The 26346-nt window shown below is 40.9% G+C and overlaps 2 protein-coding genes, 1 long non-coding RNA gene and 17 other non-coding genes across 21 annotated transcripts; all 20 read right to left on the minus strand.

Annotated features, from left to right (window-relative positions):
- Positions 1–1200: 1200 nt before the first annotated feature.
- calr (calreticulin) lies at positions 1201–7076 on the minus strand. Its single transcript, XM_029429715.1, has 9 exons — positions 6801–7076; positions 6166–6267; positions 4604–4807; positions 4347–4441; positions 3955–4164; positions 3578–3691; positions 2987–3130; positions 2708–2800; positions 1201–2465 (listed from the first exon to the last, which is right to left on the minus strand). Exons 1-9 carry the CDS (start codon positions 6892–6894, stop codon positions 2229–2231), a joined length of 1293 nt encoding a protein of 430 aa, XP_029285575.1. The 5' UTR covers positions 6895–7076; the 3' UTR covers positions 1201–2228.
- A 977-nt stretch (positions 7077–8053) lies between these two features.
- On the minus strand, positions 8054–14273 carry tor3a (torsin family 3, member A). Its single transcript, XM_029429716.1, has 6 exons — positions 14002–14273; positions 13755–13877; positions 12028–12293; positions 10994–11169; positions 10298–10422; positions 8054–9307 (listed from the first exon to the last, which is right to left on the minus strand). The coding sequence occupies exons 1-6, from the start codon at positions 14165–14167 to the stop codon at positions 9060–9062; spliced, it is 1104 nt and encodes a 367-aa protein (XP_029285576.1). The 5' UTR covers positions 14168–14273; the 3' UTR covers positions 8054–9059.
- Positions 14274–14944: 671 nt separating this feature from the next.
- On the minus strand, positions 14945–23024 carry LOC115007604 (uncharacterized). 2 transcript variants are annotated; one of them, XR_003832198.1, is made up of 12 exons: positions 23008–23024; positions 22412–22520; positions 21912–21960; positions 17095–17139; positions 16650–16696; positions 16418–16465; positions 16160–16215; positions 15918–15961; positions 15689–15739; positions 15483–15511; positions 15226–15299; positions 14945–15041 (listed from the first exon to the last, which is right to left on the minus strand). It is a non-coding gene; the product is annotated as an uncharacterized LOC115007604 (long non-coding RNA). The 2 variants fall into 2 exon arrangements; XR_003832197.1 differs by lacking the exons at positions 14945–15041; positions 15226–15299; positions 15483–15511; ... (4 more) ...; positions 16650–16696; positions 17095–17139 and adding exons at positions 19538–19641; positions 19826–19897; positions 20081–20109; ... (4 more) ...; positions 21245–21291; positions 21696–21740.
- LOC115007659 (small nucleolar RNA SNORD79) lies at positions 15110–15191 on the minus strand. The gene has a single exon (XR_003832220.1). It is a non-coding gene; the product is annotated as a small nucleolar RNA SNORD79 (small nucleolar RNA).
- LOC115007643 (small nucleolar RNA SNORD47) lies at positions 15367–15440 on the minus strand. The gene has a single exon (XR_003832205.1). It is a non-coding gene; the product is annotated as a small nucleolar RNA SNORD47 (small nucleolar RNA).
- Positions 15578–15643, minus strand: LOC115007655 (small nucleolar RNA SNORD78). Its single transcript, XR_003832216.1, has one exon. It is a non-coding gene; the product is annotated as a small nucleolar RNA SNORD78 (small nucleolar RNA).
- Positions 16032–16118, minus strand: LOC115007649 (small nucleolar RNA snR60/Z15/Z230/Z193/J17). The gene has a single exon (XR_003832211.1). It is a non-coding gene; the product is annotated as a small nucleolar RNA snR60/Z15/Z230/Z193/J17 (small nucleolar RNA).
- LOC115007652 (small nucleolar RNA snR60/Z15/Z230/Z193/J17) lies at positions 16280–16368 on the minus strand. The gene has a single exon (XR_003832214.1). It is a non-coding gene; the product is annotated as a small nucleolar RNA snR60/Z15/Z230/Z193/J17 (small nucleolar RNA).
- Positions 16528–16609, minus strand: LOC115007640 (small nucleolar RNA SNORD79). Its single transcript, XR_003832202.1, has one exon. It is a non-coding gene; the product is annotated as a small nucleolar RNA SNORD79 (small nucleolar RNA).
- LOC115007657 (small nucleolar RNA SNORD75) lies at positions 17203–17270 on the minus strand. Its single transcript, XR_003832218.1, has one exon. It is a non-coding gene; the product is annotated as a small nucleolar RNA SNORD75 (small nucleolar RNA).
- Positions 17530–17609, minus strand: LOC115007646 (small nucleolar RNA SNORD74). Its single transcript, XR_003832208.1, has one exon. It is a non-coding gene; the product is annotated as a small nucleolar RNA SNORD74 (small nucleolar RNA).
- LOC115007660 (small nucleolar RNA SNORD79) lies at positions 19710–19791 on the minus strand. Its single transcript, XR_003832221.1, has one exon. It is a non-coding gene; the product is annotated as a small nucleolar RNA SNORD79 (small nucleolar RNA).
- Positions 19965–20038, minus strand: LOC115007644 (small nucleolar RNA SNORD47). Its single transcript, XR_003832206.1, has one exon. It is a non-coding gene; the product is annotated as a small nucleolar RNA SNORD47 (small nucleolar RNA).
- Positions 20176–20241, minus strand: LOC115007656 (small nucleolar RNA SNORD78). Its single transcript, XR_003832217.1, has one exon. It is a non-coding gene; the product is annotated as a small nucleolar RNA SNORD78 (small nucleolar RNA).
- LOC115007648 (small nucleolar RNA snR60/Z15/Z230/Z193/J17) lies at positions 20625–20714 on the minus strand. Its single transcript, XR_003832210.1, has one exon. It is a non-coding gene; the product is annotated as a small nucleolar RNA snR60/Z15/Z230/Z193/J17 (small nucleolar RNA).
- Positions 20873–20962, minus strand: LOC115007650 (small nucleolar RNA snR60/Z15/Z230/Z193/J17). The gene has a single exon (XR_003832212.1). It is a non-coding gene; the product is annotated as a small nucleolar RNA snR60/Z15/Z230/Z193/J17 (small nucleolar RNA).
- On the minus strand, positions 21121–21202 carry LOC115007651 (small nucleolar RNA SNORD79). Its single transcript, XR_003832213.1, has one exon. It is a non-coding gene; the product is annotated as a small nucleolar RNA SNORD79 (small nucleolar RNA).
- On the minus strand, positions 21803–21870 carry LOC115007658 (small nucleolar RNA SNORD75). The gene has a single exon (XR_003832219.1). It is a non-coding gene; the product is annotated as a small nucleolar RNA SNORD75 (small nucleolar RNA).
- On the minus strand, positions 22064–22143 carry LOC115007645 (small nucleolar RNA SNORD74). Its single transcript, XR_003832207.1, has one exon. It is a non-coding gene; the product is annotated as a small nucleolar RNA SNORD74 (small nucleolar RNA).
- Positions 22672–22751, minus strand: LOC115007647 (small nucleolar RNA SNORD74). The gene has a single exon (XR_003832209.1). It is a non-coding gene; the product is annotated as a small nucleolar RNA SNORD74 (small nucleolar RNA).
- Positions 23025–26346: the final 3322 nt, after the last annotated feature.

Raw genomic sequence — 26346 nt, forward strand, 5'->3', positions numbered from 1 at the left:
GATACATATATATATATACAATACATAGATATATATCTATATACAGATATATATATACATATACAGCTATCTATATAGATCTCATATACAATATATAGATATACATCCACATATCTATATAGATCTACGATCTATATCTACATAGACTATATATAGATACTATATCTCTAGATATCTAGTATAGGAGAGATAGAGAGAGATATCTATAGAGAGACTATATATATACTATATAGATATATAGACTATATAAACTATATAATATAGATATTATATACACTATATATATATATATAGATAGATAGAGATAGATATATAACCTATATATAGAGAATCGAGAGAGATAGATCGAGAGAGAGGAGATATATATAATATATATAGACTATAGAAATATAGATCATATATATACACTATATAAATATATAATATATATACACTATAGATATATATATATATATATACACTATATATATACTATAAATATATACATATCTATACATAATATATATATAAACTATATATATATATAAAATATATATAAATATATAGATATATATATAAATATATATAATAATAACAAATATATATAATACCTATCTCTCTCTCTATCTCTCACTATATTCTCTATATCTCTATCTACTCCTAAATATATCAATGATTTAGTATTCATCTAATTGTCTCCCCTCTCCATGTCTATAACTCTATTATACATATCTCTCTCACTATATCAATCATTATATCCTCATATCAACTCTCTATACTACATAATCATATATATATCTATCTCTTATCTACCTATATATATATATATATATAAATATAAATATATAAAAGCCAAAAACAGTTGTCTTATTTAATTTTAATGATTCTAAGTTATAAAATAAAGTGTAAAATATTAATCGCCCTGCCTTTAATGTAAAAACACTACATAAGTAAAAGCTGCATTCAAAATATTACATAAATGCCATTTTCACAATGTTTATTATATTATTAGGTGGCTCTTATTTTAACTGCATGTGCTGTTGTATTTAATCTATAAATAATGTCATAATATAAAGTAACTAGTTTAGCTGTTAGATAAATGTAAAAAGTACATTTCCCTTTGAAATGTCACAGAAGAGGTATAAAGCAGCATAGAGAGAAAACAAGTACAAACTACACACGACTCATCCATGTGATGAAGGCAGCATCCAAAATAAAAAGCCGTTTTCTACTGGTTGATTTTATTGAACAGAACACCCGTCTTTGTTTTGTTTTTTTCACAGCAACATGAAAATCTTCCCACTTCAATTACTACCATTAGTACAAAATGTGTCTTTTACAAAAGGATCATCTCTCAGACTGTGTTGGGACAGAGCGTTGGGGGGGTACAGCAGTGCAGAGATATTCGAATCAGAAACAAAAGAAACCGTTTGTGTACTACAAGTAAACCCAAAGTGAACGAAAGCTTACCTGCTACTGGAGCGCTCTCAATGAACACGAGTTTCAGCACAGTTTTATTTAGACACACAAGACTACAGTATGTGCATTGAAGTCAAAAAGTGTTAACTATACAGTACAAAACCACGCAAGGGATTTCATCTGAACGCACCCCGTGCTACCGTCCGATGGTCGACGGCCTTCTTCATCGGGTTGTTAAATATCTTATCTCAAGAACCCTCGTTTGAATCAGGAAGTTTAAATAAGAGCAGGTAACCTGCGTAATGATGTCGAACAATAACAAATCCTTTCTTTAAAAAGGAGGGGGGGGGGGGCCGATGAGACATGACTGCAAAAGAGTTAAGAAAGAAAAAAAACATGTGACAGATTATTAAAAGACAAAACACATGAGGTAAACAAAACATCTTCATGGCATCATCCACAGACCAAACATTACTTTTCATGTCACTACTTCATCAAATAAAAAACAGATTTTTCGAAGAACACAAATGACAATTTATATATTTATTTTGGGTATAAACTGATGGATTGGATTTCCTGTCTTGACATTCGTTATGACATCTTCATTTTTTCTATTACTAGTCCTCGTTTTATGATAATAATAATAATATAATAATAATAGTAGTAGTAGTAGCACATGGAAACAGAACATTAATTACCCTTTTTTCACCTCCCTTGAATTGTAAACAAACAATGAACCCCCCCCCCCCCCCCCCCCCCCCCCAGGGTGACATGAGGGTGGATCTTCTCATCAGTCTCGCTGACACAGACAGTCAGTTCCTGCATGGAGTTTATAACTCATCCTTGAGTTTAGAGTCTGTGCCTTCATCGTCCTCTTCTTCCTCCTCCTGCTCTTCTTCATCTCCCTCCTCCTCTTCCTCCTCCTCCTCCTCTTCTTCGTCTCCCTCCTCATCCTTCTCCTCTTCCTCCTCTTCCTCCTTCGCCTCGTCTTTCCTCTGCTTGTCATCTTCCTCACGTTTCTTTCTCTCCTCCTCCTCTTGGCTTTCCTTCATCTTCTTCTCGGCGTCCTGGAGAGGACGGACGCACACGAAGAGAACAAACGTTATAAATAGATAATTCATGCGACCGTTATCGACAGACACACAAATATATTCAACTCCTACTTGTAATGTTTTAACATGCGATGGATTCTCTAACTTTGATCTGAATCAATGTATTTATACCTTACCATGAATATATATTATATTTATGGCAATATCTACTCTGTTCATAATGGATTATTATTTTATATTGTAATAATGACACACACCTTAGTTTTGCCCCATGTGTCGTTGCCGACTTCCTCTGCCAGGTTTGGGTCGTTGGTGATCAGGAAGTTATCGAAGATGGTGCCAGACTTCACCTACATTAACAACAAGTCAGGTACTTCATGCAAACACGTCTCCTCAACATCTCAAGTTCTAAGACAGCAAAATAAAACAGATGTTCTTAACCCTGGATGGATATAATTATAGAACAAATCATATTCTAGTTTGTTGTTGCTCATTTCAGCAAATCCACCCTTTATTAATCAGTGACTAAGTCTTACCTGCCACAAGTCCAGTCCAATCACGCCGATGCTGTTGTATTTATAGATCTCAGAATCGGCCGTGTACTCCGGGTTGTCAATCTCGGGGTGGGTCCACTTGCCCTTGTAGGCAGGATTATTGATCTCTTTGGGCTTCCACTCCCCCTGTCGACACCCAGACAGAGTGGTTAGTGTCAGAGGAGTCACACACGCACAATGCACAGCTCGTGCTGGACAGATTGCGTGTTAAAGTTAATGAGTCAAAGTTCTTTATGTATAGTTTTCATAAAAAAATCATTATATTCCAAGTAAAGTAAATATTTTTTAGCAGTTACAACTCAGTATTTACTTGTGTTGAAACAGGGCGTGTCCAAAATCTCATTCTTCACCGACAGATTTTCATATCTATCCAATAGTGGAGGATTGTACTGTAGGATGTTATGACAGAAGTGCGTACGCTCTGGAAAATACATGTTTCGTTACACTGTCGGCGTCTTTGAGGACATTATTTGTGGTACAAATTGTATACCGAGACAGAAGGTAGCAAATAAAAGAGTTATTTCAGACACAGTAACCTATTTTGACTATATATTGTATATTATTAGCCGTTACCTTGTAATCAGGGTTAGAGACCATCGGCGGCTCCCACTCTCCGTCCATCTCTTCATCCCAGTCATCGGGCTTCTTGGCGTCAGGATCTGGGATGTTCTCAGACTTGTCCCAGTCCTACAAAAGACACACAGGTGAAGACAGGACTTCACAAAGGGCACATCGAAACACACGTACGGGCTTCACTCAAACAGGGAGGCACAATATGGATTTGTAGTTACCTGCTTCTCATGGACGACGCCAGCAGAGCAACTGAGAATTTAACTTTGTTTTGCATTTTAAAAAGACGTTTATAACCTGCAGTAAAGATAAAAGTATCCGTAGAAAAAGAAATGGCCCCAGAACAAAACACATTACTAGAGCGGCTCGCGCAGACTGACCTCTGGTTTCTGATCTTCAGGGTCGGGAATCTGCTCGCTGTCATCCCAGTCCTCCGGCTTTTTGGCTTCAGGGTCCTTAACCTTTTTGGGAGGCAGAAGGTCCCAGTCCTCCTCCAGAACACCGGACTCGACCTTCTTATTGTCGATCTTGACCTCGTAAGTGTTATCAGGGTTGACAATCAGTGTGTACAAGTGGGAGTACTCGTCATCCTGCAAGGAATAGAAGACATGTCCACAGTTATTCTGTGTTCCACAGGGATTACATGTAAAACACTTCCAACATGCTGGTTTGGTTTGGACCTGGAAAGAGCTGTAGGACCAAGTTCTTCATGCACGGGAGCAAGAACAAACGTTTCCCCAAGTAAAGACAGAAATATCTATTGAGAGCTCACCTTGCATCTGATGTCTTTGTTGATCAGATGGTTCTTGCCTTTGTAGTTGAAGATGACGTGAACCTTCTTTGTGCCAGGGCCACAAATGTCAGGACCTGAACAGGAAAACAAATAAATAAAAGTGTTTATAGTAGAAACGAGGCAAACGCAAGGAGGTGTGGGATAAGAAGGATCTAAAACATGAAAGTAAAATACAGATGTACTTTAACCCTGTAAGAATACACACGAGTCCCACAGTTGAAACGGTCCACACTCACCGAACATGATGTTGTAGACGGAGTCTCCGTGCATCTCCTCCTGGTTGACGCCGGAGGGGAACAGTTTAATGTAGCCTCCACCACAGTCGATGCTCTGCTCGTGTTTCACAGAGAACTGGATGACGAGAGGCTCGCCCTGGTTGCTAAAGTCATCGAAACGGGCTGAGGAGGCGTAGAAGCGGGCGTCCTGGCTCGTCTGCAGACCTGCGGCGAAGAAAGAAAAAGGTTACTGTAATGTAATTCATCCATGTTGTTTCTATTAAAGTGTCACTTCAGATTATCCTAAATGTAATGTGAAGTCTGTTCTCAAGTTGTACAGCAGCGAGACAGCCTGTTGTGATGATGTCATGTAGAGACAAACCCTGGAGCGGCTCCACAGACAGTGAATAATGAACAATGCTGAGACACTCTGACAGCACACATGGTGATTTCACTGGGCTTTGGGCCCATTTTCAGAGGCGATGCTAGAAGCCCTACATTCAGAGTAGGGCTGCGTATCGGCAGGAATCTGGCCATGTGCTAAATATCACCGTGTACACGTGTGGCGGTAAAAACCTGATTTGGTTCGAATCCTCCATTTGCGTTACGATTTAAAACGTTGCGATACTGTAAGCAAGCAATTTATTTTTAACTAATTCTAGGAAAACTGTCACACACCCCCACATGGATAAGATCTGCGTAAAACAGAGTCTACCTTTTTATGCAATCCGAACAGTGAGATTAAGTCCCTGTAAGATCCACTTTGAGAGGGAACATGCACGAAGAGAGGGAATTCATTTGCAAATTAAATAAAGTATCGACGGAGTTAATCTGTGCATGTAAATTATTAGCAAGAGGGCAGACGTCTTTGCGTGCTCAGTTCTCTTGTATTCTTAGTTATCTAGTTTTTATAATCCTCCTTTAACGCCACGCTCTGCTGATTTATGACGATAACGCACTGTTGAACATTTATTTAATTGCACTTATTTCTTAATATCATATCATATACTGTGCATATGGCAATAAACGCTTTGACTTTGATCATTTAAACTCAATAGTGTTTTTGAGAATAGATACAGTATCTCAGAACATAATGTTCAAGTGCATCGATATTTTCTTACACCCCGAATTCAGAGTGATCTCATTTTGGTAGAATATCTCAAACAATAATGACATTTGAGCCTTTAGACTCTAGTTCAGACTCTTCTGAACTCCAGTGCAACTTAAAAAAATGTTTTAAAAATCTCCAGGTCAGAGAGAAAGAGTTGCAGTTGTAGATTTTGATGTTACCCCTAAAATTTTATTGAATAACACAAAGTAACTTCTGTTAAAGGATATATATTGTCTCCATATTGTGCCATATTGTCACATTACATGTAAAGTATTAGGAGAAATTGTCCTTTAAAGACACACAATCCAAACTTAAATTAATCCCAAGCTGGTCAGTTAAATACTGACTAAACCAACTAAACCTCCTCAGGATACACGAGAGGATACACACCCTTCTTCTAAAAACAATATGGGAGTTGACCATCTTGCACTGATCCACAGTGGGTGGATTTAATTTAACCTTTCCCCCTCACCTTTGTCTTTCTCTGCATCTCCGTAGAACTTCCCTGCAGTCAGGACCAACTCGCCGTAGTCTGACTTGTGCTTGGATTCCACCCAGCGACTCTTCCAGGCATCTGCACAAACAAGTACAGGTTCAGATGCACAGCACACTCCCAAGCTGCTAATCCACCTCTGATGATGCATTGGTGCAGGTGCAGTTGGAATGTGCTGCAGGGACATGCTAGAGGTGACAAATCACTAGCTACACTCTGGTTTGCCATTATGAGGCTGGTGATGAAAGAATAAGACAGTTAGGTAAAGAAGGGTCACAGTGGATGACCAGGGGAGAGATGTGCGGGAGGGGGATGGGGAGACAGGCCGGGTTTGATGATGGGGGGGGTAAAATGGAGAGAGGACGGACAGGAAGGGAGGGCAGAGGAGGGTCAAAAGATGAATGGTGCCCATGTACACTATATGCATCTCAAACTAAGCAGAAATTATGAGTAGTCATGTAAGAAGAAAAAAAAATCCAAACCAGCAAATATGAAGAATAGCCACCACTCATGCACCGACTCAATATTGTTATATCTAATTATTTACAGTTTCCACAAATCACAAAACAGTTAAATAGTGAAGAAAGATCAAATAATTTAGAAAGGGACCTTACCTCCATCTTCAAATTGCTCTCGCCAATACACAGAGGACTCGGCCAGTGCAGATGCGGCCGACACGGCTATCAAAAGCAGCGACAGGGCGGTCATTGTGAAGAGCTGCAGCACACTACCAAATGAAACACCTACAGTAAAGACAAATAAGTCTATTTAATGTATCTACACCGTAGAGCAGGCGGTGTTCGTCGGTCCACTCTCTCATACAGTAATGTTACAGTGAAAAAGGCTGAGGTGCTGCCGCTGCTCTCCTCTCGGCTCAGAACAGATGTCTGAATCTGATTGGGCGCCGGCTCGGAACCTCGATAAGGAAGCGCTACTCCTCTCGGCCAATCGGAGGAGAGGAAATTTGGATGGATAATTGCTGTAGCCAATGGGAGCCGACCACGCGTTTGCTTGATACACGCCCAAGGAAGAGTGATGATGCGACGTAGGTGAATCATATGAATACAGGAAAATCACAATAAACATGGATAATTCAATGTAAAATCAGTCATTTAACCGTTTTTAAATGTATCTGAAGACAGACTAAATGTAATAGGTCGACATACACTACCGTCCTAAACAAATTCATTCTTTTTTAAAGATTCTCTCCAGACATATGTTGACATATAAAATACAATGTTTTGAATAACAACTTGTATATTTTTTTATTCTTAAAAACAATTCAATAAACTGTACTGTACTTCACTCCAGATTTCCACATTATACCTATTCTATTTAAAAATATATTTTACTAACAGATATGGTAAACGTATAAAAGAAAAGACATAACAGATTATGCCAGGGGATCAGAGCACTGACAGAAATCATAAGTCAGATCACAACAATGTTATACAGAACAGTGTACATATGCTCAAGGTTTTAATAGCGTTGCTATTTTTAGGATAAAGGATTAATGTATTGTTTTTTGCTTTGGTAGAAGAGTAAAACAGCCAAAACAATACATTTTCATAGGAAAGGAGAAAATTCAGAATCAATATATTGGGAAATCCATCTTGACAAAGACCAAAAAAGATGACACAAATCTGGAACCTGTTGACAAAATGGACCACGATTGGCTTCCAAGCTACATTTTCTTGTTAAAAACCTAAAAGGTAATCTATTCACTATCACGGAGCCAACACAAATATTACAATTTGAAAACGTTGATCCAAAAATAAGTAGCTTGTTATTGTTCTGTTAATCAACTAAACCTTTGAGCTCTCGGTTTGTGTAGGATGGGATGAGAAACAATGAATACTTCATTGAGATTGCTTTAAAGTTTATTTGACAAATGAACACATCAAATTATTGCATTAAATAAAAACAACTTTTGTTGGTTTACTGTGGATGTTTATTTTCTTAAAACCATTTCTGACATTTCTTTTCTCATTCTTCTTGTGATCATTAACTTTAGAGAAGAAAATCCGTGAACGCATGAATGATGGACATAAAGCAAGTCATCGAATACAAATATATTTGTTAACTATGCTCCAAATCAACAGCAATATGTTATGATGTGATGATGATTCAAAGACACGTATGAGGTTTCATATGAAACAACGAAATTACTGACAATAAAACGATTGTTGTTCAACATATTTACACAGAAAAGATCACTTTCAAATGACACATGTACTCTTAGTAACAACTTCAAGTCACATATTCATCACAGCACCATGTACGTTAGCCGTTACACACTCCATACTGTTCACACTACAGTGCCATTTAATATTTACTAATACATTACCACCAAATGTGTATTAAAACAACTCCACAAAAATAATCAGGGACAGTAAAAATGCTCAAATATGGCACAAATGATGTCAATAAATATTCAGTGCTGATATCAGCATCGATGTCCGACATGCGTATACTAACACATGAAGTATGAACTTACCTAAACGTAAAAAAAAAATGTGCAACTAAGACAAGATGAACAGACATAAATAGTGACAACAAAGGTATGACACACACTTCATAACCACGTACACCGTCTAATTCTCCGTCTTACTGTGAGGATTCAAACCCGGCAGGTGAAGAAGAGCAGCCACACTGCACATGGTGACCGTCTGGCTCTCCTCATGTCTGCAGGGTGGGTCGCGCTGCTTTCCCCTCTGGATCAGCCCTGCTGTCTGTCCTCTGAGGGACCTGGACAGACACGTGTTGTGTCTGTGGGGGGGAGAGTACGTAGAGCAGAGCAGACACATCTCCTCTGTGGCTCTGTAAGCAGATGGACTCCTCCTCCAGGTCTCTCTGTCTGTCTGTCTCTCCTTCTAGGGGAGAAAGAAGTTGATCCGCTGGGGTATGGACTTGCATCCCTGGGCAGAGAACAGTCTCTCCTCTTTGGGCACATACAGCATCGCCTTGGCCACCTCATCCAGCGTAGCTTCATCCGTCTCCAGGCCTCGTGCTGTATAGGCGTCCCGTGCACACAGCTTCACATGGCGGTACTCCAGAGGCAGGAACGGCACAAAGAAGTCGATCAAGTGGCCAGACATCAGCTCACTCTGAGCAAACCCACCTGGGAAAGAGAACCATGCAGAAAAAACGCTTTAAAATGTAATCTCAACCAATCATCAATGTTTTATATTAAGCTAGGAGACATGCTTTAATATGAGAGGGATGCTTATACCAACTATTCTCAACCGCCCACTGGTGGGTGTCATAGCGCCATCTAGTGGGCTCGGAGCTGTTGCCAAAAGCGTAACATTAAAGGGGACATATTATACTCATTTTCAGGTTCATCCTTGTATTTTGGGTTTCTACTAGAACATGTTTGCATGCTCTAATGTTCAAAACACATTTTATTTTCTAAATATACCTGTATTTACTGTAGTCTGAAACGCCCAGTCTGCTCTGATTGGTTTGCAAGACAAAATATGGCACACCTTTGCAAACATAGCTCTCAAGACGTGGGTGGAGATGGGTGGAGGGGGGGAGGGGGGGTATTCTAATGAGCCTGCATGAGACATAGCACTCGAGATACTTACATGTGTATGCACAAGCATTAAAAAAAGTGAGTATTTTTTAATATTATGTCTCCTTTAACACAACTTTAATCACGACATCATCGTCCTGTTAGCTAGCCAACGCTCCCTCGGATGAAGTGACACTAAATGAATCGGTGATTTGTGAGACAACACTACTAAGTGTGTGAGGAGAAAATATGACCCAGAATACATTACATTTGTATTCTTAATGCGAGGCAGGTATGGGCGAGGGTAAACAGGATATGTATTTGTGAAGGTGGCTCTTAAGTTAGCTTCTAACATTGATCCCAGTAAGAGTCAATACTCCAGTCCTGCAGCTTTCAGCTTGTTATCTTGGTCCTTTAGAACAGACGTCCACACTCACCCACCACACAAGTAAAACCAGGTTCGCAGCTCACTCAGTAACACATGAATAGTTCACTTCCTGCCCAGGGTGAAATGAGAGCTGCAGCGAACAATCAAACGTCTGCTGAAGAGAGTTGAACATCTGGCAACCGGCTGAGAAACATAAAGCCGCGTACCATGAGACTCCATAGTTTCCGCTCGTAGCCGATGCTCCAGGTCTTCCATACCGATGTCCTCTCGGTTTTGACCAGAGTGCCAGAAGTCCAGCGCTACGTCATTGATCGTTGCTCCACCTATATTACTGTAGAGACAAACATTGAAATAAATGTTTTGGTTGGCTGTGATCACAGTATCACAGATTAATGCTGGCAATATTTAAACTTGCTTTGCTTTTAGAAACATTGACTCACTAAATAGCGAGACTCAGTTATTGTGACACGGCGCCAAAAGCTCATTTATGTTGCACCTCATGTTGGCAATGATACGTTCAGAAGGACTCCAGTGCAGCTCAGAGTAGAACAGAAGCTGCATCATATGTAAAGCGCGCCTCTTTGCCTTCTCAGATTACACATCAACACTCATCATAACTTTAATACCAGAGTGCGTTCATGTAAAGTGCCTCGAGTGAACGTTGTAACCAGAAGTTCAGTTTCCCCCCCCCCGGTGCCATGTCGTGGAACATCCCTCCGCGACTCATCACGTCTTTAAATACGAGAGACACTTATAGAAGTCGGACATGAGTAATTGAAAACGTGAAGAATCCATAAAGAGGACTAACAGAGACGGGCCGGAGCATCCTTCATCACAGAGCAGCTGGCAGGACACCAGAGGCGCAGGTGCAGCAGGCAGGACGTGCCTGAATACAAACCAACCTGAGGAAGAGGAAGATGGCTCTGCGGTAGCTGACGCCATCGACGTTGTCATAGTGATCCATGTAGGGTTTGATGGCGTCGATGAGGCCGGGGTGAAGCTTCTCCGCCTCGTCGAAGATGAACAGAGTCTGAGGGCAGCGCAGCACCATGTCCCGGATCGCCTCTCGCAGCTGGCCCTGGAAACAGAGGAAGACCAAACTAAAGTTTCTGCTGATCTTTGAATGAACTACTCCTTTGAGTACGAAGGGGTGTCTTTGTTCTTCATATCGGTATTTAACAGATAACAAGCACACAACTAAATGGATTTGTAACAAACATAATGAGTGTTCAAACCTGGCCCCCCCGTTGTAGGACTTTGAAAGCATAACCTTAACTTGATATAATTTTCTCAAAAGGTCGATCGAGGGTAGTGCGGGTAGATCGCGCACCGTCGTTGAGGCTTGGGGAGTTCTATAATGTATGTTTGTTTTTATTGTGCACTGTACTGAAAAGTGTATTAAATGATTATTTGTTGGTGTTTTTCCTAAACCGTGTTTGTGTTTGTGTGTCCATTGCAGCAGTTTGTTTTAATGTATTTTATCATTAACCATCTAAATCTTATTTAAAAGGACCTTTGTCAAGACCCGTATCAGAAATGTCCACACAGAGTTTAATAGCACCAGAGTTGAAAGGTTGTCCTGTGTACTATACCCAGCTAAATCTGGATCCATTTGTATAATAACACTGTGTCCACAGCATTTGGAAATCTAAAGCAGTGATTGTGTAAAAATGTGCCAGGAAAGGTCAACGTTGGCACCTGCGGCACACATGGACAAACGCCAGGTTCCAAAAAGTCAAGCATGTTAGCATTGGCAGGAACATCAATGTTTGAATAATTTTATCCGTCTGAACCGTGATTCTTATCGTTCCTACGCTGAATTACAACACAGATTAAACATCTGACTAAGCAAGCGGGTCACAAGACATCACTGCCAGCGTGTTTCTTTGGCACAGGACGTCCAACTCTGTGCCGACTACCCCTCTGCACGTCTCACCTTGTACGTGTCCACCAGTCTGGCGTGTGGGAAGTGGAACGGGGCAATGAACAGTCGGACACACTCGCTCTTCATGCCGTCACGATACAGGTTATCTGCGATGACCCGGGCCACAAAGTTCTTGCCGGTGCCGGACCAGCCGTGGAAGGAGAGCGTCAGCGGCTTATTGGACTCGGGGTTGTTGATAAAACCCTGGATGGCTTTCAGAACCACAGACTGAGCCAGGTGCTGCCCGTGGAGCTTCGTCTGAAGGTCCCTCGCCAGACCTGTACATGTGTGCAGGAGAGGATGCATGCTTAAAAATGGCAGAACCGGGGATGATGCAGGGATTTTATATTTATGCAGAAAAGTAGACAGTTTAGAAATACTCTGATACAAGCAAAAGTCCTGCATTCAAGTACAAGTACCTCCAAATGGTACGATATTTGTAAATGTAGTTACTGTCCACCAGTGGTATACTCAGAGGTGTGTCAATGTATCTCAGTCCTTCTCAGTATAACATAGTATGCTACTACAGTCAAGCAGACTTGACCCGTTAGACAATATTTACATTACAGGTCATTTAGCAGACGCTCTTATCCAGACAGTGAACTCCCTGACAGTCTCCCTGGAGCAACTGGGGTTAAGTACCTTGCTCAGGGTGGCGGCCCTGGTATTGAACTCACGACCTTCTGGTTTGGAATGCCAGACCACTAGGCTATTTAGTGACAATATTCAACGTCTTCTCTCCAATGTTAAAGGGCATCCAGGGCGAAGTATTTAACTATGCAGCTGATTAACAGCTAGAACTAAACGTGCTGACCTCTTGTGGGTGGAGCTACAACAGGCCGCCATCAAGAGCAAAACACCCCGAGTCTAATAAAACTAAAAGTCGTAGATCTGTAAAGCTAGTGTCTGCCAAACAATAGAATCAAATCACAAAATTCAATCAAAGTTTCTCATAACTGACACTTGCTAATCTGCCGTGCTGCTAAATGCCAGCACTACTATCTTTATATTACAATCCCCCGCTTACCCCATTTTACACAGCTTAAAAAACAAATTAATTAAAAAAGGCATAAATGGGAAGGGAAGGGAAACAAAACAGGGCTGTATTTTATAAGTCTCTATTAAGCATGTAAATCTATAACTACAATAAAACAAGCTGGGACATACGGCCAAAATCTTCTATCACGACATAGATCATTTCATATCACGATAATATATAATGACCTTTTCTGGTAGTTCAAAGAATAAATCATCTCTATGAAAGAACCACATTGTAAAGCCTATTTTTGCCTATTATTTTTGCCTATTTAGCCTATTTTTTTATTTTCATATAATTAAGAACCTAAGTGCAAAACAGTTTCAAGTAAAATTATAAAGGAAAAATAAATAAGTATTATTTCCAGCAATACACTGATTCTGTTTACATGCACGCACAAAGATGTGGAATAATCAGATTAAGACATTAGTTTGATTCAACAGAGTTTGAGTTAGTATGTATATCCCAATATCTCAATATATATATCACAATAATTACATTTAAATAGGATACATTATCATATTTAATTATCGCCCAGCCCTTGTTAAGAGGCATGAAGTCCAATTCTCTTTATGAAATCTGATAAGGTACATATTGTGCACAACAGTCGTTGATTAAAAGAACATATAAGATAGTATTTATGCTGGCTCACATGCACAGGCAGACATAAGCAGACAATAACAACCATGCTGGAGGGAGATACCTGAGATGTTGTTGGTCATCCTGCAGTCTCCAGATTCACAGCACTGGCCCAGGCTACAGTACCACTGATTCAGCAGGCTGATGTAGTCCTGAGGAAAACCTGCCCAAGGGTCCCTGGAAGGAACTGCTCACATCAACAGCAAAGAGAAGCAGTCAGTAATAAGTAATGTACACCGGATGCATTTCACAGGCATTACATACTAGCTCGTGATAGGATAGCTTTCGTTGCAGAAACATATTCCCCTCACCTTGCTGTGCAGCATCGTCTTGGTTGGGCTGACAATCCCCCTCCCATATATTGCAATAAATATAATTAAAATAGTAGCTGGAAACATTGGAAATTCTGTCGAAGTGGAAGAAGTCGGCCTCTGCGGACAGAGCACAGAGCACCGGCAGCAACCACCGCACCAACATCTCTGTAGAGGCAGGTCCGAGGCGGCCGGGAGAGGACTGAAACACCGTTAACCTGTCCGGTTTAAACCCCGGCTGTTTGCTGGGGGGCTGCACAGTGTGGGACAGAGACCCCTCTCCCCCGTAGTAGAGAAGGAGGGGCGTTTTTTTTGTATACTGCGCATGCGCCTATTTAGCTCCGCCCTCCTTCAAAAGGAGGACAAGATACGAATTATTAAACGATTTCACAAAAATAATTAAATTGTATATTACACATTTCAGCTCTGCATGCACCCAATAATAGAACAATTATTTGACATGTTCACCGATGCTTCTATGGAAAACCTAAGATGAAAATTAAGCAAAGGACACATTTCCGGTAAACCCTGGAACCACTTCCGGTACAATGTGCCGCCTAAACAAGCATCCGATTTGCCAAATAGGTTGTCACATAAAATTTGCGTATAAAATAAAATAGTAAATAATAAAATCACAAGTGACTGAAAAAATATGTACAGTAAAATAGTGTTAGTATTGTGCAGAAATGTGTTCAGGTTCATAGTAAAAAGGGACCATGACCAAAACCCAGTCAGTCATTTTATACATAATTACATTTTAAAGCAGAACGTTTTAGATTTTTTCATAATACATGTACAACTGTTAAAGCCCTATATTCCCACTAGTGTTTTCTAATTATGCACATTTCTGTTTGTAATTGTAGTTTACCAATAATGATTATTGCATGTTATATTGGTACATATTGTACTTTTCTCTTACATAAAGACAACAGGCACAGCATTTATTTTTTCCATTTATTGACAATTTTGCACAAACATTGACACGTTCTTGATATTCATGGTTGACCACAGGATCAACGTCTGTCCACAAAGCACAGCACCTGAGAAAGATGAGAAACTTCAAGTTAGTCAAAGACTTGTATAAAACAGGCAGGCATTTCCTAATCTGCACTGCATCAGTAACAAGTCTTCTTTCACCCTTATTCAGAGAGATTCCCAATGTTTTGTAAACAAGATCATCATTGACAGCTTTAGTAGTATTCCAGGTAAACCTCGGTGCGTTACCTGCTCTGATGTCATTGAAGGTCAGTCCACCAATGGAAGCACACGTCATGTCTTCACGGCCTCACAGCTGCATTCTGAGGGGAACAAAGACTTCATTCAACTAAAGCTTGGAACACAGCAACACAAATGTTCAGACTACACAGCCTCAGAAGAAAATGGAACGGTAGGAGTATAATCATGAGAGATCATTTGGCAGAATCTTTTCATCACAGGTTGCGTCAATTACATCTGGCAGTTTATAGACTCGAGATGCTTACCGAGGTCAGCGGACAGATGAAGCTCTTTCCTGGAAGAAGAGAAAAGATCCTTATTACAAGTCAGTGACTGGTTCATTTAGAGTTAACTCACTGGGTTCCTCAGTAACAGATATGGTCCACATTAGAGTTCAGGTCAGACATTTGTTAATACATCACTGAACCCACAGCGCTCGTTTTGCATCTCGTGGGAGGATTTGCATTCTCACCTCAGTCCATCAAACTGTCAACGACGTCGTGCTCTCACCATCACACTTCATCTGCAAGTACAGAAAAGTTGTGTGAGATAATGAGATTTAAAAGTACATTTATTTGACTAAAAACATTTCAGATCAGATAGAATGATTAACTTCCTCAACTGGATCAGAGACCTGATTCGAACTCATCACTTCTGAATTATATCAGCTGCACAATGTTGATCTGTGAAGTTATACTTACAGACACAAGGCTGTGACGATGCTCAGAGAGCAAAGTCTCCATTTCTAGAAGAGAAGAGAAGAGAGATTTGTTTTCACACGACTGTAACAACCGAGGGCTTCATGACTAGTGCAGTCGATACATCAGATAGGAGCGAAAGACAAAGTGCTATTTATTCTTCATGGTTTAATCCGCTGAACTATGGTATCATCATTGTATCAAGAATCAATAAAGATTGTTGTATTCTGGCCTTTTAAACTCACCTTCACATGGGACGTTTGTCCTGCCAGACTTCTCGTACTGCCAACACTTCATGTTCCTGAAAAAGAGAGATTCATTCAGAACCGATTCCAGAAAGCAAGAGGCCTCTGAGGTTATAGAGGCCGACACATCAGATAGGAGCGAAAGACAAGTGCTATTTGTTCTTCTTCATGGTTTAATCTGCTGAACTATGGTCTCATCATTGTATCAGACACATTTGAGTTACAATACGTTCTTTGAAGCAGCAAACTTAATCTCACCTGGTACTGAGCCCAAGAAAGTGTGGAGTGGATCCATGAAGAGAGGACCTGCAGGTGAAACACACATTAGTAAAAGCACATTATGTTAAATGCAGGCATGTCTTCATCTGCACTGCATCAGTAGAAAGTCTTCTTTCACTCTTATTCAGAGAGATTCCCATTGTTTTGTAAACAAGCTCATCATTCACAGTTTATTTTAGGACAACTAGGTCAAATAATAAATGTGCATTACCTGCTCTGGATGTCATTTGAAGGTCAAGTCAACCATTGTGAGCACACCTGCAGGAACAAGAGAGAACATGAGCAATCAAAACCAATAATCTTAATGTGCAGGCATCATCTCGTCTGTGCCTCAGATAAATCAACTGGTGGGTCGAGAGTTATCGTCATCCATGTGGTCGAGAGTAGCAAATAAATGTCATCAGCAGCACGAGGAGGACACGGGAACAAGATGGACTGATGCTTCTCTACCGAGTGTTACGTTTAGCATCTTTATACATGCATGAAAGGCCAAACGCTAAAGTGCAGCATGTCGACAATGACGTGCATAACAAAATGTATATTGACTAAGTCATTTGCAAATCCATCCAGTGAAATCTAATGTCAAATCAGGTGACACTTCATAGAAGCATAAATCCATCTTAACTCCATTTTGAGTCAGTGAAATGGATCCTTACCTCATTTCCACCAGTTGCTTCATGTCTCTGGACATTCCTTGAGACCTGTGGATACAGAACCTTTAGCAAGATGCTTTCAAATCATGTTATATTATAGCTTTAACTGGAAGTCTCAGCGTTAAAGTTTCTCAGAAATCACATCTGTCCACTACTCTTATACTAAATCATCACCGACTTCCAGTAAAGTAGAAACCTATTTAAAATAAAGATTACTTACAGAGCATTGCATTCTGAGGTGGTTCCCAGTCTAGACATATCTTGTTAAACCTGATGAAAAATGGAAGTATTAAAGTTAAAAGCTTTAACCAAAAGAGAAATGTTCATTATAAAAACGTTTAAAACGATGCAACTAGTCTGCAGTTTGTCCATCATTTGGAATATAACACTGAACACGTAGCACATGTGCTGCCAACTCAAATTATTATTAAGGCTCGTCCCATGCGGTCAGAACAGTTGGCATTCTTCACTTTACTCAGATGTCCCTACCAACATGTGTATCATCATATATGCATGGGAATGCTGCAGCGAGGCGACCTAATGGTTCAAAATGCTGCTAATCAGCATCTCAGCACGCGCAATAAGGCGCGTGCTGAGGCCTGCTCTGCTACTAGTTTACATTCTTCCCATCTAGTCAGCATGGAAACGAAAAATAAAGCACCGTTTCAGAAGAATAAAGTAAGAAAGTGCATGTAACCTCGTGCTTTCACAGATAAATGTTGATAACTGAACTAGAAGAAACCCCGAGAGACAGATGAAGACGAGCCGCCATGTTTACCTGCTGCTCCGCGGAGGTGTTCTCGTGTCCTCGTGAGGCTCTTCCTGTTTCCTGTTGGCTTTATGTCTCTTTTTTTAATTGACTAAATTATATTGTTATTCAAGGACTATGATTACGATTCACATTATTTGTATTGTCATTTTTCTTTTACCTCATTGACCACTCATTTGGAAGTAATACTAATATTATATATATATATATTTATATTATAATAAATGTTGTCCTCCGAAGAGGGCGGGCCAAAACATATTTTTTTATTAATGCCATAATAACAAAATAATTATTCCTCTTCAGTGTCATTAAACTTGAACTGCAGTATCAGTCTCACGTACTTTAAAATATAATTAGAACATAAGACTTTATTGTTGACAGCTGAGCTGACATGCTGTCTCTCTGTGACACATGTCATTGTACCGTTGACCCTGTGTTAACCTACATGACAAATACAATTTGACACTGAAACCTTTAGTTGCAACTTACTGTGTGGACATGCCACATGTTTACAGCAAAAAATAACATTTTATGTAAATGTTTGTGTCAAAATTAAAAGACTATTAAAGCAACTTTTATTTCTGACCGTGTCATTGTTATAAAAACTTTTAAAAAGCACTGACAGAAATGTTTTACTGTAAATCTATAACTAGAATAAAACAAGTCAACAATGTAAATAGTTCAGAGTAGGGCTGAGACATACGGCCAAAATCTTGTATCGCGACATAGATGATTTCATATCACGATAATATATCACAACGTTTGCTGGTAATTCAAAGAATAAATAGTGTCTATGAAAGAACCACATTGAGAAGCCTATTCTTGTATATTCCTGTGTGAATTAAATACTGTGAATTGTCTCATATTTAAGAATCTAAGAGCAAAATGAACATAAGTTTCAAGTAAAATTATAAAATATTTCCAGCAATACACTGATTCCGTTTACTTTCACACACAAATATGGAGTAATCAGCTTAAGACATTTGATTGAACAGAGTTTGATCAGATTTTCTGAGAGATCTCAGTTAATGTGTGCGACTTAATGGTTTATTACGATATCTCAATATATCATTACATTGAAATGTGATAATGTGTAAATATGATAGCCCTTGTCAAGAGGCATGACATCCAATTCTCTTTATGAATTGTTAAAATACAAATTGTGCACAAGTTGTCAATGGAAAAAAAAAAAACACAAGACGGTACAAAGACACATTTACTGGCTCACATGCACTGTCAGACGTAAGCCAACTCCCCCGCTGGAGTACAATTATATACCAAATAATGGTGTGTGCATAAACCGTAAGCGATGTGGGAGCACACCGAGAAGTATAAAAGTGTAATATCTCTGTAAAGGCGCACAGAAATTAAAGTGGAAGAGTTAAGTGGTAGTCTCGTGCAGAAATGTTCTACAGTTCACAGTAAAGGGGACCATGGTTCAAACCAGTCAGTCATTTTATAGACCAATATTACATCATGTCCATTTTAAATGTGCTCATTACATGTGTAAATGTTATAAACCTCATTTTATTACATCCTTTGAACCAAGTTTTCTAAATTACACATAAAGCTCATTTACATGCCACTAGATATTTCAGTTTGTCCATCTACTTTACCAATGATTATTGCAGCCTTTATTTGTACTTTTCTCCTAAATTAAAGACACCGGACACAGCATTTATTTTTCCCATTTATTGACACAATTTCACACAAACATTGACACGTTCTTGATATTCATGGTTGACCACAGGATCTCAACGTCTGTCCACAAAGCACAGCACCTGAGAAAGATGAGAAACTTCAAGTTAGTCAAAGACTTGTATAAAACAGGCAGGCATTTCCTAATCTGCACTGCATCAGTAACAAGTCTTCTTTCACCCTTATTCAGAGAGATTCCCAATGTTTTGTAAACAAGATCATCATTGACAGCTTTAGTAGTATTCCAGGTAAACCTCGGTGCGTTACCTGCTCTGATGTCATTAAGTCAGTCCACCAATGGAAGCACACGTCATGTCTTCAAGGCCTCACAGCTGCATTCTGAGGGGAACAAAGACTTCATTCAACTAAAGCTTGGAACACAGCAACACAAATGTTCAGACTACACAGCCTCAGAAGAAAATGGAACGGTAGGAGTATAATCATGAGAGATCATTTGGCAGAATCTTTTCATCACAGGTAGCGTCAATTACATCTGGCAGTTTATAGACTCGAGATGCTTACCGAGGTCAGCGGACAGATGAAGCTCTTTCCTGGAAGAAGAGAAAAGATCCTTATTACAAGTCAGTGACTGGTTCATTTAGAGTTAACTCACTGGGTTCCTCAGTAACAGATATGGTCCACATTAGAGTTCAGGTCAGACATTTGTTAATACATCACTGAACCCACAGCGCTCGTTTTGCATCTCGTGGGAGGATTTGCATTCTCACCTCAGTCCATCAAACTGTCAACGACGTCGTGCTCTCACCATCACACTTCAATCTGCAAGTACAGAATAGTTGTGTGAGATAATGAGATTTAAAAGTACATTTATTTGACTAAAAACATTTCAGATCAGATAGAATGATTAACTTCCTCAACTGGATCAGAGACCTGATTCGAACTCATCACTTCTGAATTATATCAGCTGCACAATGTTGATCTGTGAAGTTATACTTACAGACACAAGGCTGTGACGATGCTCAGAGAGCAAAGTCTCCATTTCTAGAAGAGAAGAGAGATTTGTTTCACACGACTGTAACAACCGAGGGCTTCATGACTAGTGCAGTCGATACATCAGATAGGAGCGAAAGACAAAGTGCTATTTGTTATTCTTCATGGTTTAATCCGCTGAACTATGGTATCATCATTGTATCAAGAATCAATAAAGATTGTTGTATTCTGGCCTTTTAAACTCACCTTCACTGGGACGTTTGTCCTGCCAGACTTCTCGTACTGCTAACACTTCATGTTCCTGAAAAAGAGATTCATTCAGAACCGATTCCAGAAAGCAAGAGGCCTCTGAGGTTATAGAGGCCGACACATCAGATAGGAGCGAAAGACAAGTGCTATTTTGTTCTTCTTCATGGTTTAATCTGCTGAACTATGGTCTCATCATTGTATCAGACACATTTGAGTTACAATACGTTCTTTGAAGCACAAACTTAATCTCACCTGGTACTGAGCCCAAGAAAGTGTGGAGTGGATCCATGAAGAGAGGACCTGCAGGTGAAACACACATTAGTAAAAGCACATTATGTTAAATGCAGGCATGTCTTCATCTGCACTGCATCAGTAGAAAGTCTTCTTTCACTCTTATTCAGAGAGATTCCCATTGTTTTGTAAACAAGCTCATCATTCACAGTTTATTTTAGGACAACTAGGTCAAATAATAAATGAGTGCATTACCTGCTCTGGATGTCATTTGAAGGTCAAGTCAACCATTGTGAGCACACCTGCAGGAACAAGAGAGAACATGAGCAATCAAAACCAATAATCTTAATGTGCAGGCATCATCTCGTCTGTGCCTCAGATAAATCAACTGGTGGGTCGAGAGTTATCGTCATCCATGTGGTCGAGAGTAGCAAATAAATGTCATCAGCAGCACGAGGAGGACACGGGAACAAGATGGACTGATGCTTCTCTACGAGTGTTACGTTTAGCATCTTTATACATGCACGAAAGGCCAAACGTTAAAGTGCAGCATGTCGACAATGATGTGCATAACCAAATGTATATTGACCAACAGTCATTTGCAAATCCATCCAGTGAAATCTAATGTCAAACCAAATCAGGTGACACTTCATAGAAGCATAAATCCATCTTAACTCCATTTTGAGTCAGTGAAATGGATCCTTACCTCATTTCCACCAGTTGCTTCACGTCTCTGGACATTCCTTGAGACCTGTGGATACGAACCTTTAGCAAGATGCTTTCAAATCATGTTATATTATAGCTTTAACTGGAAGTCTCAGCGTTAAAGTTTCTCAGAAATCACATCTGTCCACTACTCTTATACTAAATCATCACCGACTTCCAGTAAAGTAGAAACCTATCTAAAATAAAGATTACTTACGAGCATTGCATTCTGAGGTGGTTCCCAGTCTAGAAACATCTTGTTAAACCTGAAGAAGAAAGTAACTAAGTTAAAAAGCTGTCACGCATTTCAAAGTTTTACAATCAATGAAACTGCTCATTTAAAACCAGATTATTATTATTAAGGCTCGTCCCATGCAGTCAGAACAGTTGGCATTCTTCACTATATTCAGATGTCCCTACCAACATGTGTATCATCATATATGCATGGGAATGCTGCAGCGAGGCGACCTAATGGTTCAAAATGCTGCTGTTAGCTTCCTTGCTACTTAGCATCTCAGCACGCGCAATGAGGCGCGTGCTGAGGCCTGCTCTGCTACTAGTTTACATTCTTTCCATCTAGTCAGCATGGAAACGAAAAATAAAGCACTGTTTCCGGATAATGAAGTAAGAAAGTGCATGTAACCTCCTACTTTCACAGTTAATAACTGAACTAGAAGAAACCCTGAGAGACAGATGAAGAAGAGCCGCCATGTTTACCTGCTGCTCCGCGGAGGAGAGACTTTAGTCTTTTAGTTTTCATTCTTGTGTCCGTGTTTCCTCCTGCGGATCTTTCTGTTTCCTGTTGGTTCTTTTCATCTTTTTCAACCTGAAGAAAAAATGGAAGTACTTAAGTTAAAAGCCTTTAAGAGAAAAGTACATTATAAAGAGTTAAAACGATGCAACTTAAATTTAGTTTGTAATATAACACTGTACACGTAGCACGTGTGCAGCTAACTCAAATTATTATTAAGCCTAGTCCCATCTAGTCAGAACAGTTGGCATTCTTCACTATATTCAGATGTCCCTACCAACATGTGTATCATCATATATGCATGGGATTGCTGCAGCGAGGCGACCTAATGGTTCAAAATGCTAATTAGCATCCAAGCACGAGCAATGAGGCACGTGGCTGAGGCCTACTCTGCTACTTTACATGATTTCAATCTAGTCAACATTGAAACGACAAATAAAGCACATATTTAGAAGAATAAAGTAAGAATGTGCATGTAAACAGCTGCTGTCACAGCTAAATGTCAATAAATTTAACTATAAAAATGACGAAAGACAGATTTAAGAAGAGCAGCCATGTTTACCTGCTGCGCCGCGGAGGAGTGAGAACAGGCTGAGGGTGCGGAGCATATTTATAGGGGGATTCGCAATGGCTTATGGGAAAAAATATTTAAACGGCTAGCGCCCCTGTTGGCCCTCCGTGACATTAAAAAAATATTTTTAAATATAAAATATATTTCAGTGCCCCTGTTGGCCAGTCATGTCATTGAAAAAACATTAAATAATTTCAAAAATATTTTTATAAATTAAGACCCAGACCAAAAAACATCGTTTTTTCAGAGAGTTTCGGTTATTTTACACATTTAGGTGTTTATGTTACTTCACTTTCTCCTTATCAGAATCAGCATCAGAATCAGAAATCCTTTATTAGTCACACAACAGGGAAATGTACCTTGTTACAGCAAAAGAACAAGAAAGTAAAGTGGCGAGTATACAATAATTAAATAGAATCAAATAGAGTAAAAGTAGTATAAGTACAAAGTGGTTGATAAAAAAGTTCTAAAAGTGAATATTGCACATGGCAGTGATAATTGCACAACAGTTCTTGCTGTGGTTGTCTACCAGGGGCCGTGGTGATTATACAGTCTGACCGCTGCAGGGAGAAAGGACCTACGGTATCTCTCCGTGATGAAGCAGCCTGTCGCTGAAGGAGCTGCACAGTGCGGAGAAAGTGTCCTGGAGGGGGGGGGGACATGTTGTCCAATAGAGAGGACAGCTTGGCCGTCATTCTCCTGTCTCCCACCACCTCCACAGTGTCCAGAGGGCTCCCCAGGACAGAGCTGGCCTTCTTCACCAGTCTGTTCAGTCTCTTCCTGTCAGCCGAGATGCTGCTCCCCCAGCAGACCACTCCATAATAATTAGCTGATGCTACCACAGAGTTAAAGAAGAGCTCTGTCCTTTCTTGAACAGAGCAGCAGTGTTATCTGACCAGTTTACTGTTCAGGTGAACACCCAGGTACTTGTAAGATTTTACAATCTCAATGTCCGTTCCCAGAAAGTTCACAGGTGTTGGGGGAGAATGATGGTGCCTCCTGAAGTCCACCACCAGCTCCCTGGTCTTCCCGGCATTGAGCAGGAGGTGGTTCCTCTGGCACCAGAGGGCAAAGTCCTGTGTCAGCTCTCTGTACTCCTTGTACTCTGCAGGTGACACTTTGATGTGTTGTGGGGGAAGACTGCAGTGTAGAGGGTGAAGAGAAACGGTGCCAGAACCGTTCCCTGGGGGCCCCCGGTGCTGCAGACAATCGTGTCTGAGTGACACTCCCAGGTCCTCACGTACTGTGGATGGTTGGTGAGGTCGTCCAGAATCCATCCTGAGAGGGAGACCATGGAGAAGTACATCTCGTTGCTGGCATTATTCGACCATCCTCTTCTCCTGTTGGTGCTGGCTTCTTTTTTGTGTCCAAGAAGGATAAATCCCTACGGCAATGCATTGACTTCCGAGTGTTGAACAACATCACCATTAAAAACAAGTACCCACTACCTCTGATCAACTCAGCTTTTGAGCCTCTCCATGGTGCCACTATCTTCACCAAGCTGGATTTGAGGAACGCGTACCACCTGGTTAGGATTCGAGAAAGAGATGAGTGGAAGACAGCATTTAACACCCCCCTTGGCCACTTTGAGTACCTGGTAATGCCCTTCAGATTAACCAACGCTCCTGCGGTTTTCCAGGCTCTGGTCAACAACGTACTCCGGGACTTCCTCAACCGCTCTGTTTTTGTGTACTTGGAAGACATTCCGATTTTTTCTCGCAACATGCTCTCTCTCGCCAGCATGTCTCTGAAGAGGTCCCTGCCAGTCCTGACACCATCCTCCCTACCTTGTGTGTTGTGGCGGCAGTTACCTGGGAGATTGAATCCTTGGTTAAGGAGGCTCAACAAACTCAGCCAGATCCAGGTATCGGGCCACCTAACTGTCTGTTTGTTCCTAACTCTGTTCGCTCCCAGGTGCTCCAGTGGGGACACTTGTCCCGGTTTGCCTGTCATCCGGGGATAGGCCGCACTCTGTCCCTCCTGAAGAGACATTTCTGGTGGCCCACTATGAACGCTGACACACATGCCTTTGTTTCTGCCTGTACAGTGTGTGCTCGTGGAAAGTCCTCTCACCGCCCACCTGCTGGTCTGCTTCGCCCCTTGCCCATTCCCAGCCGTCCATGGTCCCACATTGCCCTCGATTTCGTCACGGGTTTACCCCTGTCCCAAGGTAACTCAGCCATTCTAACGATTGTTGATCGTTTTCCAAAGCTGTGCACTTTGTGGCCCTCCGTAAGCTTCCTACAGCCCTTGAGACGTCCGAGCTGCTGGTCAATCATGTGTTTCGGCTCCACGGAATCCCTTCAGATATCGTTTCCGACCGAGGCCCACAGTTCATTTCACAGGTGTGGAGAGCATTCTGCCGAGATCTGGAAGCCGCTCTTCGCTGTGCCACCGCCAGGAATCCCTCCTCCTGGAGCTCCCAACTCGCCTGGATTGAGTATGCCCACAACTCTCTGTCCAGCGCTACAACCGGTATGTCCCCTTTTGAAGTTTCCTTGAGCTTTCAACTCGCCTTGTTTCCCACTCAGGAGGATGACATTGCAGTACCGTCAGTCCAGGCTCATCTCCGCCGGTGCCGCAGGGTTTGGAGAGATGCCGGAACCGGCGCCTCACCGATCACCACCGGATCCCAGCCCCCATCTACGTACCAGGCCAGAAAGTTTGGTTGTCGTCTAAGGACATTCCCCTAAAGACTGATTCTAGGAAACTCTCACCCCTGCTTCATTGGTCCATTTGAGATTGTCACTGTTATCAACCCATCTGTTGTGAGACTAAAGTTGCCGAAGTCCATGAGGATCCATCCCACCTTCCATGTCTCTCACTTGAAACTCGTGTCTGTCAGTGCTGGTCCCAGGCAAGCCTGAGCCAGCCCTAATTATAAGCTTTATCAAAAAGGAAAGTCTTTAGCCTGCTCTTAAATGTGGAGAGGGTGTCTGCCTCCCGAACACAAACTGGGAGCTGGTTCCACAGGAGAGGAGCTTGATAGCTGAAGGCTCTCATTCTACGTCTAGAGACTCTAAGAACCACAAGGAACCCTCCATTCTGGGAGGAATAAGATCCTGTTTCCTAGTCCTTGTCAATACATGTGCCGCAGCATTTTGGTTAAGGTCGATTGGAGTAAAAAGGTCTAGATATATTTCAGGTGTTACAGCTGTTTTCAAGGTTGCGGAGGTTGAAGTGAAGTTGTTACCAATTGAGGGCAGGAGGAGATATTTTGTCTCTAATAATTATAACTTTATCATTAAAAAAGCTCATGAAGTCGTCACTACTGAGCGATATAGGAAGAGAAAGCTCAAAAGATATGTTAACCTGATGTCTGTATATAAC

The sequence above is a fragment of the Cottoperca gobio genome, chromosome 4 (genome assembly GCF_900634415.1).
Source record: "Cottoperca gobio chromosome 4, fCotGob3.1, whole genome shotgun sequence".
Classification (NCBI taxonomy): domain Eukaryota; kingdom Metazoa; phylum Chordata; class Actinopteri; order Perciformes; family Bovichtidae; genus Cottoperca; species Cottoperca gobio.

Bases quoted from the DNA above. Each gene is read 5' to 3' on its own strand.
- calr (XM_029429715.1), bottom strand. From the start codon at position 6,894: ATGACCGCCCTGTCGCTGCTTTTGATAGCCGTGTCGGCCGCATCTGCA. The intron at 4,165-4,346 runs GTGAGCTCTCAA...TATTCCTTGCAG, and splicing joins ACAAAGACATCAGATGCAAG to GATGACGAGTACTCCCACTT. The intron at 3,131-3,577 runs GTAACGGCTAAT...GGGTGTCGACAG, and splicing joins TCTCTAACCCTGATTACAAG to GGGGAGTGGAAGCCCAAAGA.
- tor3a (XM_029429716.1), bottom strand. From the start codon at position 14,167: ATGTTGGTGCGGTGGTTGCTGCCGGTGCTCTGTGCTCTGTCCGCAGAG. The intron at 12,294-13,754 runs GTATCTCCCTCC...ACACATGTACAG, and splicing joins GATGACCAACAACATCTCAG to GTCTGGCGAGGGACCTTCAG. The intron at 10,423-10,993 runs GTTGGTTTGTAT...TTGTCTCTACAG, and splicing joins GCCATCTTCCTCTTCCTCAG to TAATATAGGTGGAGCAACGA.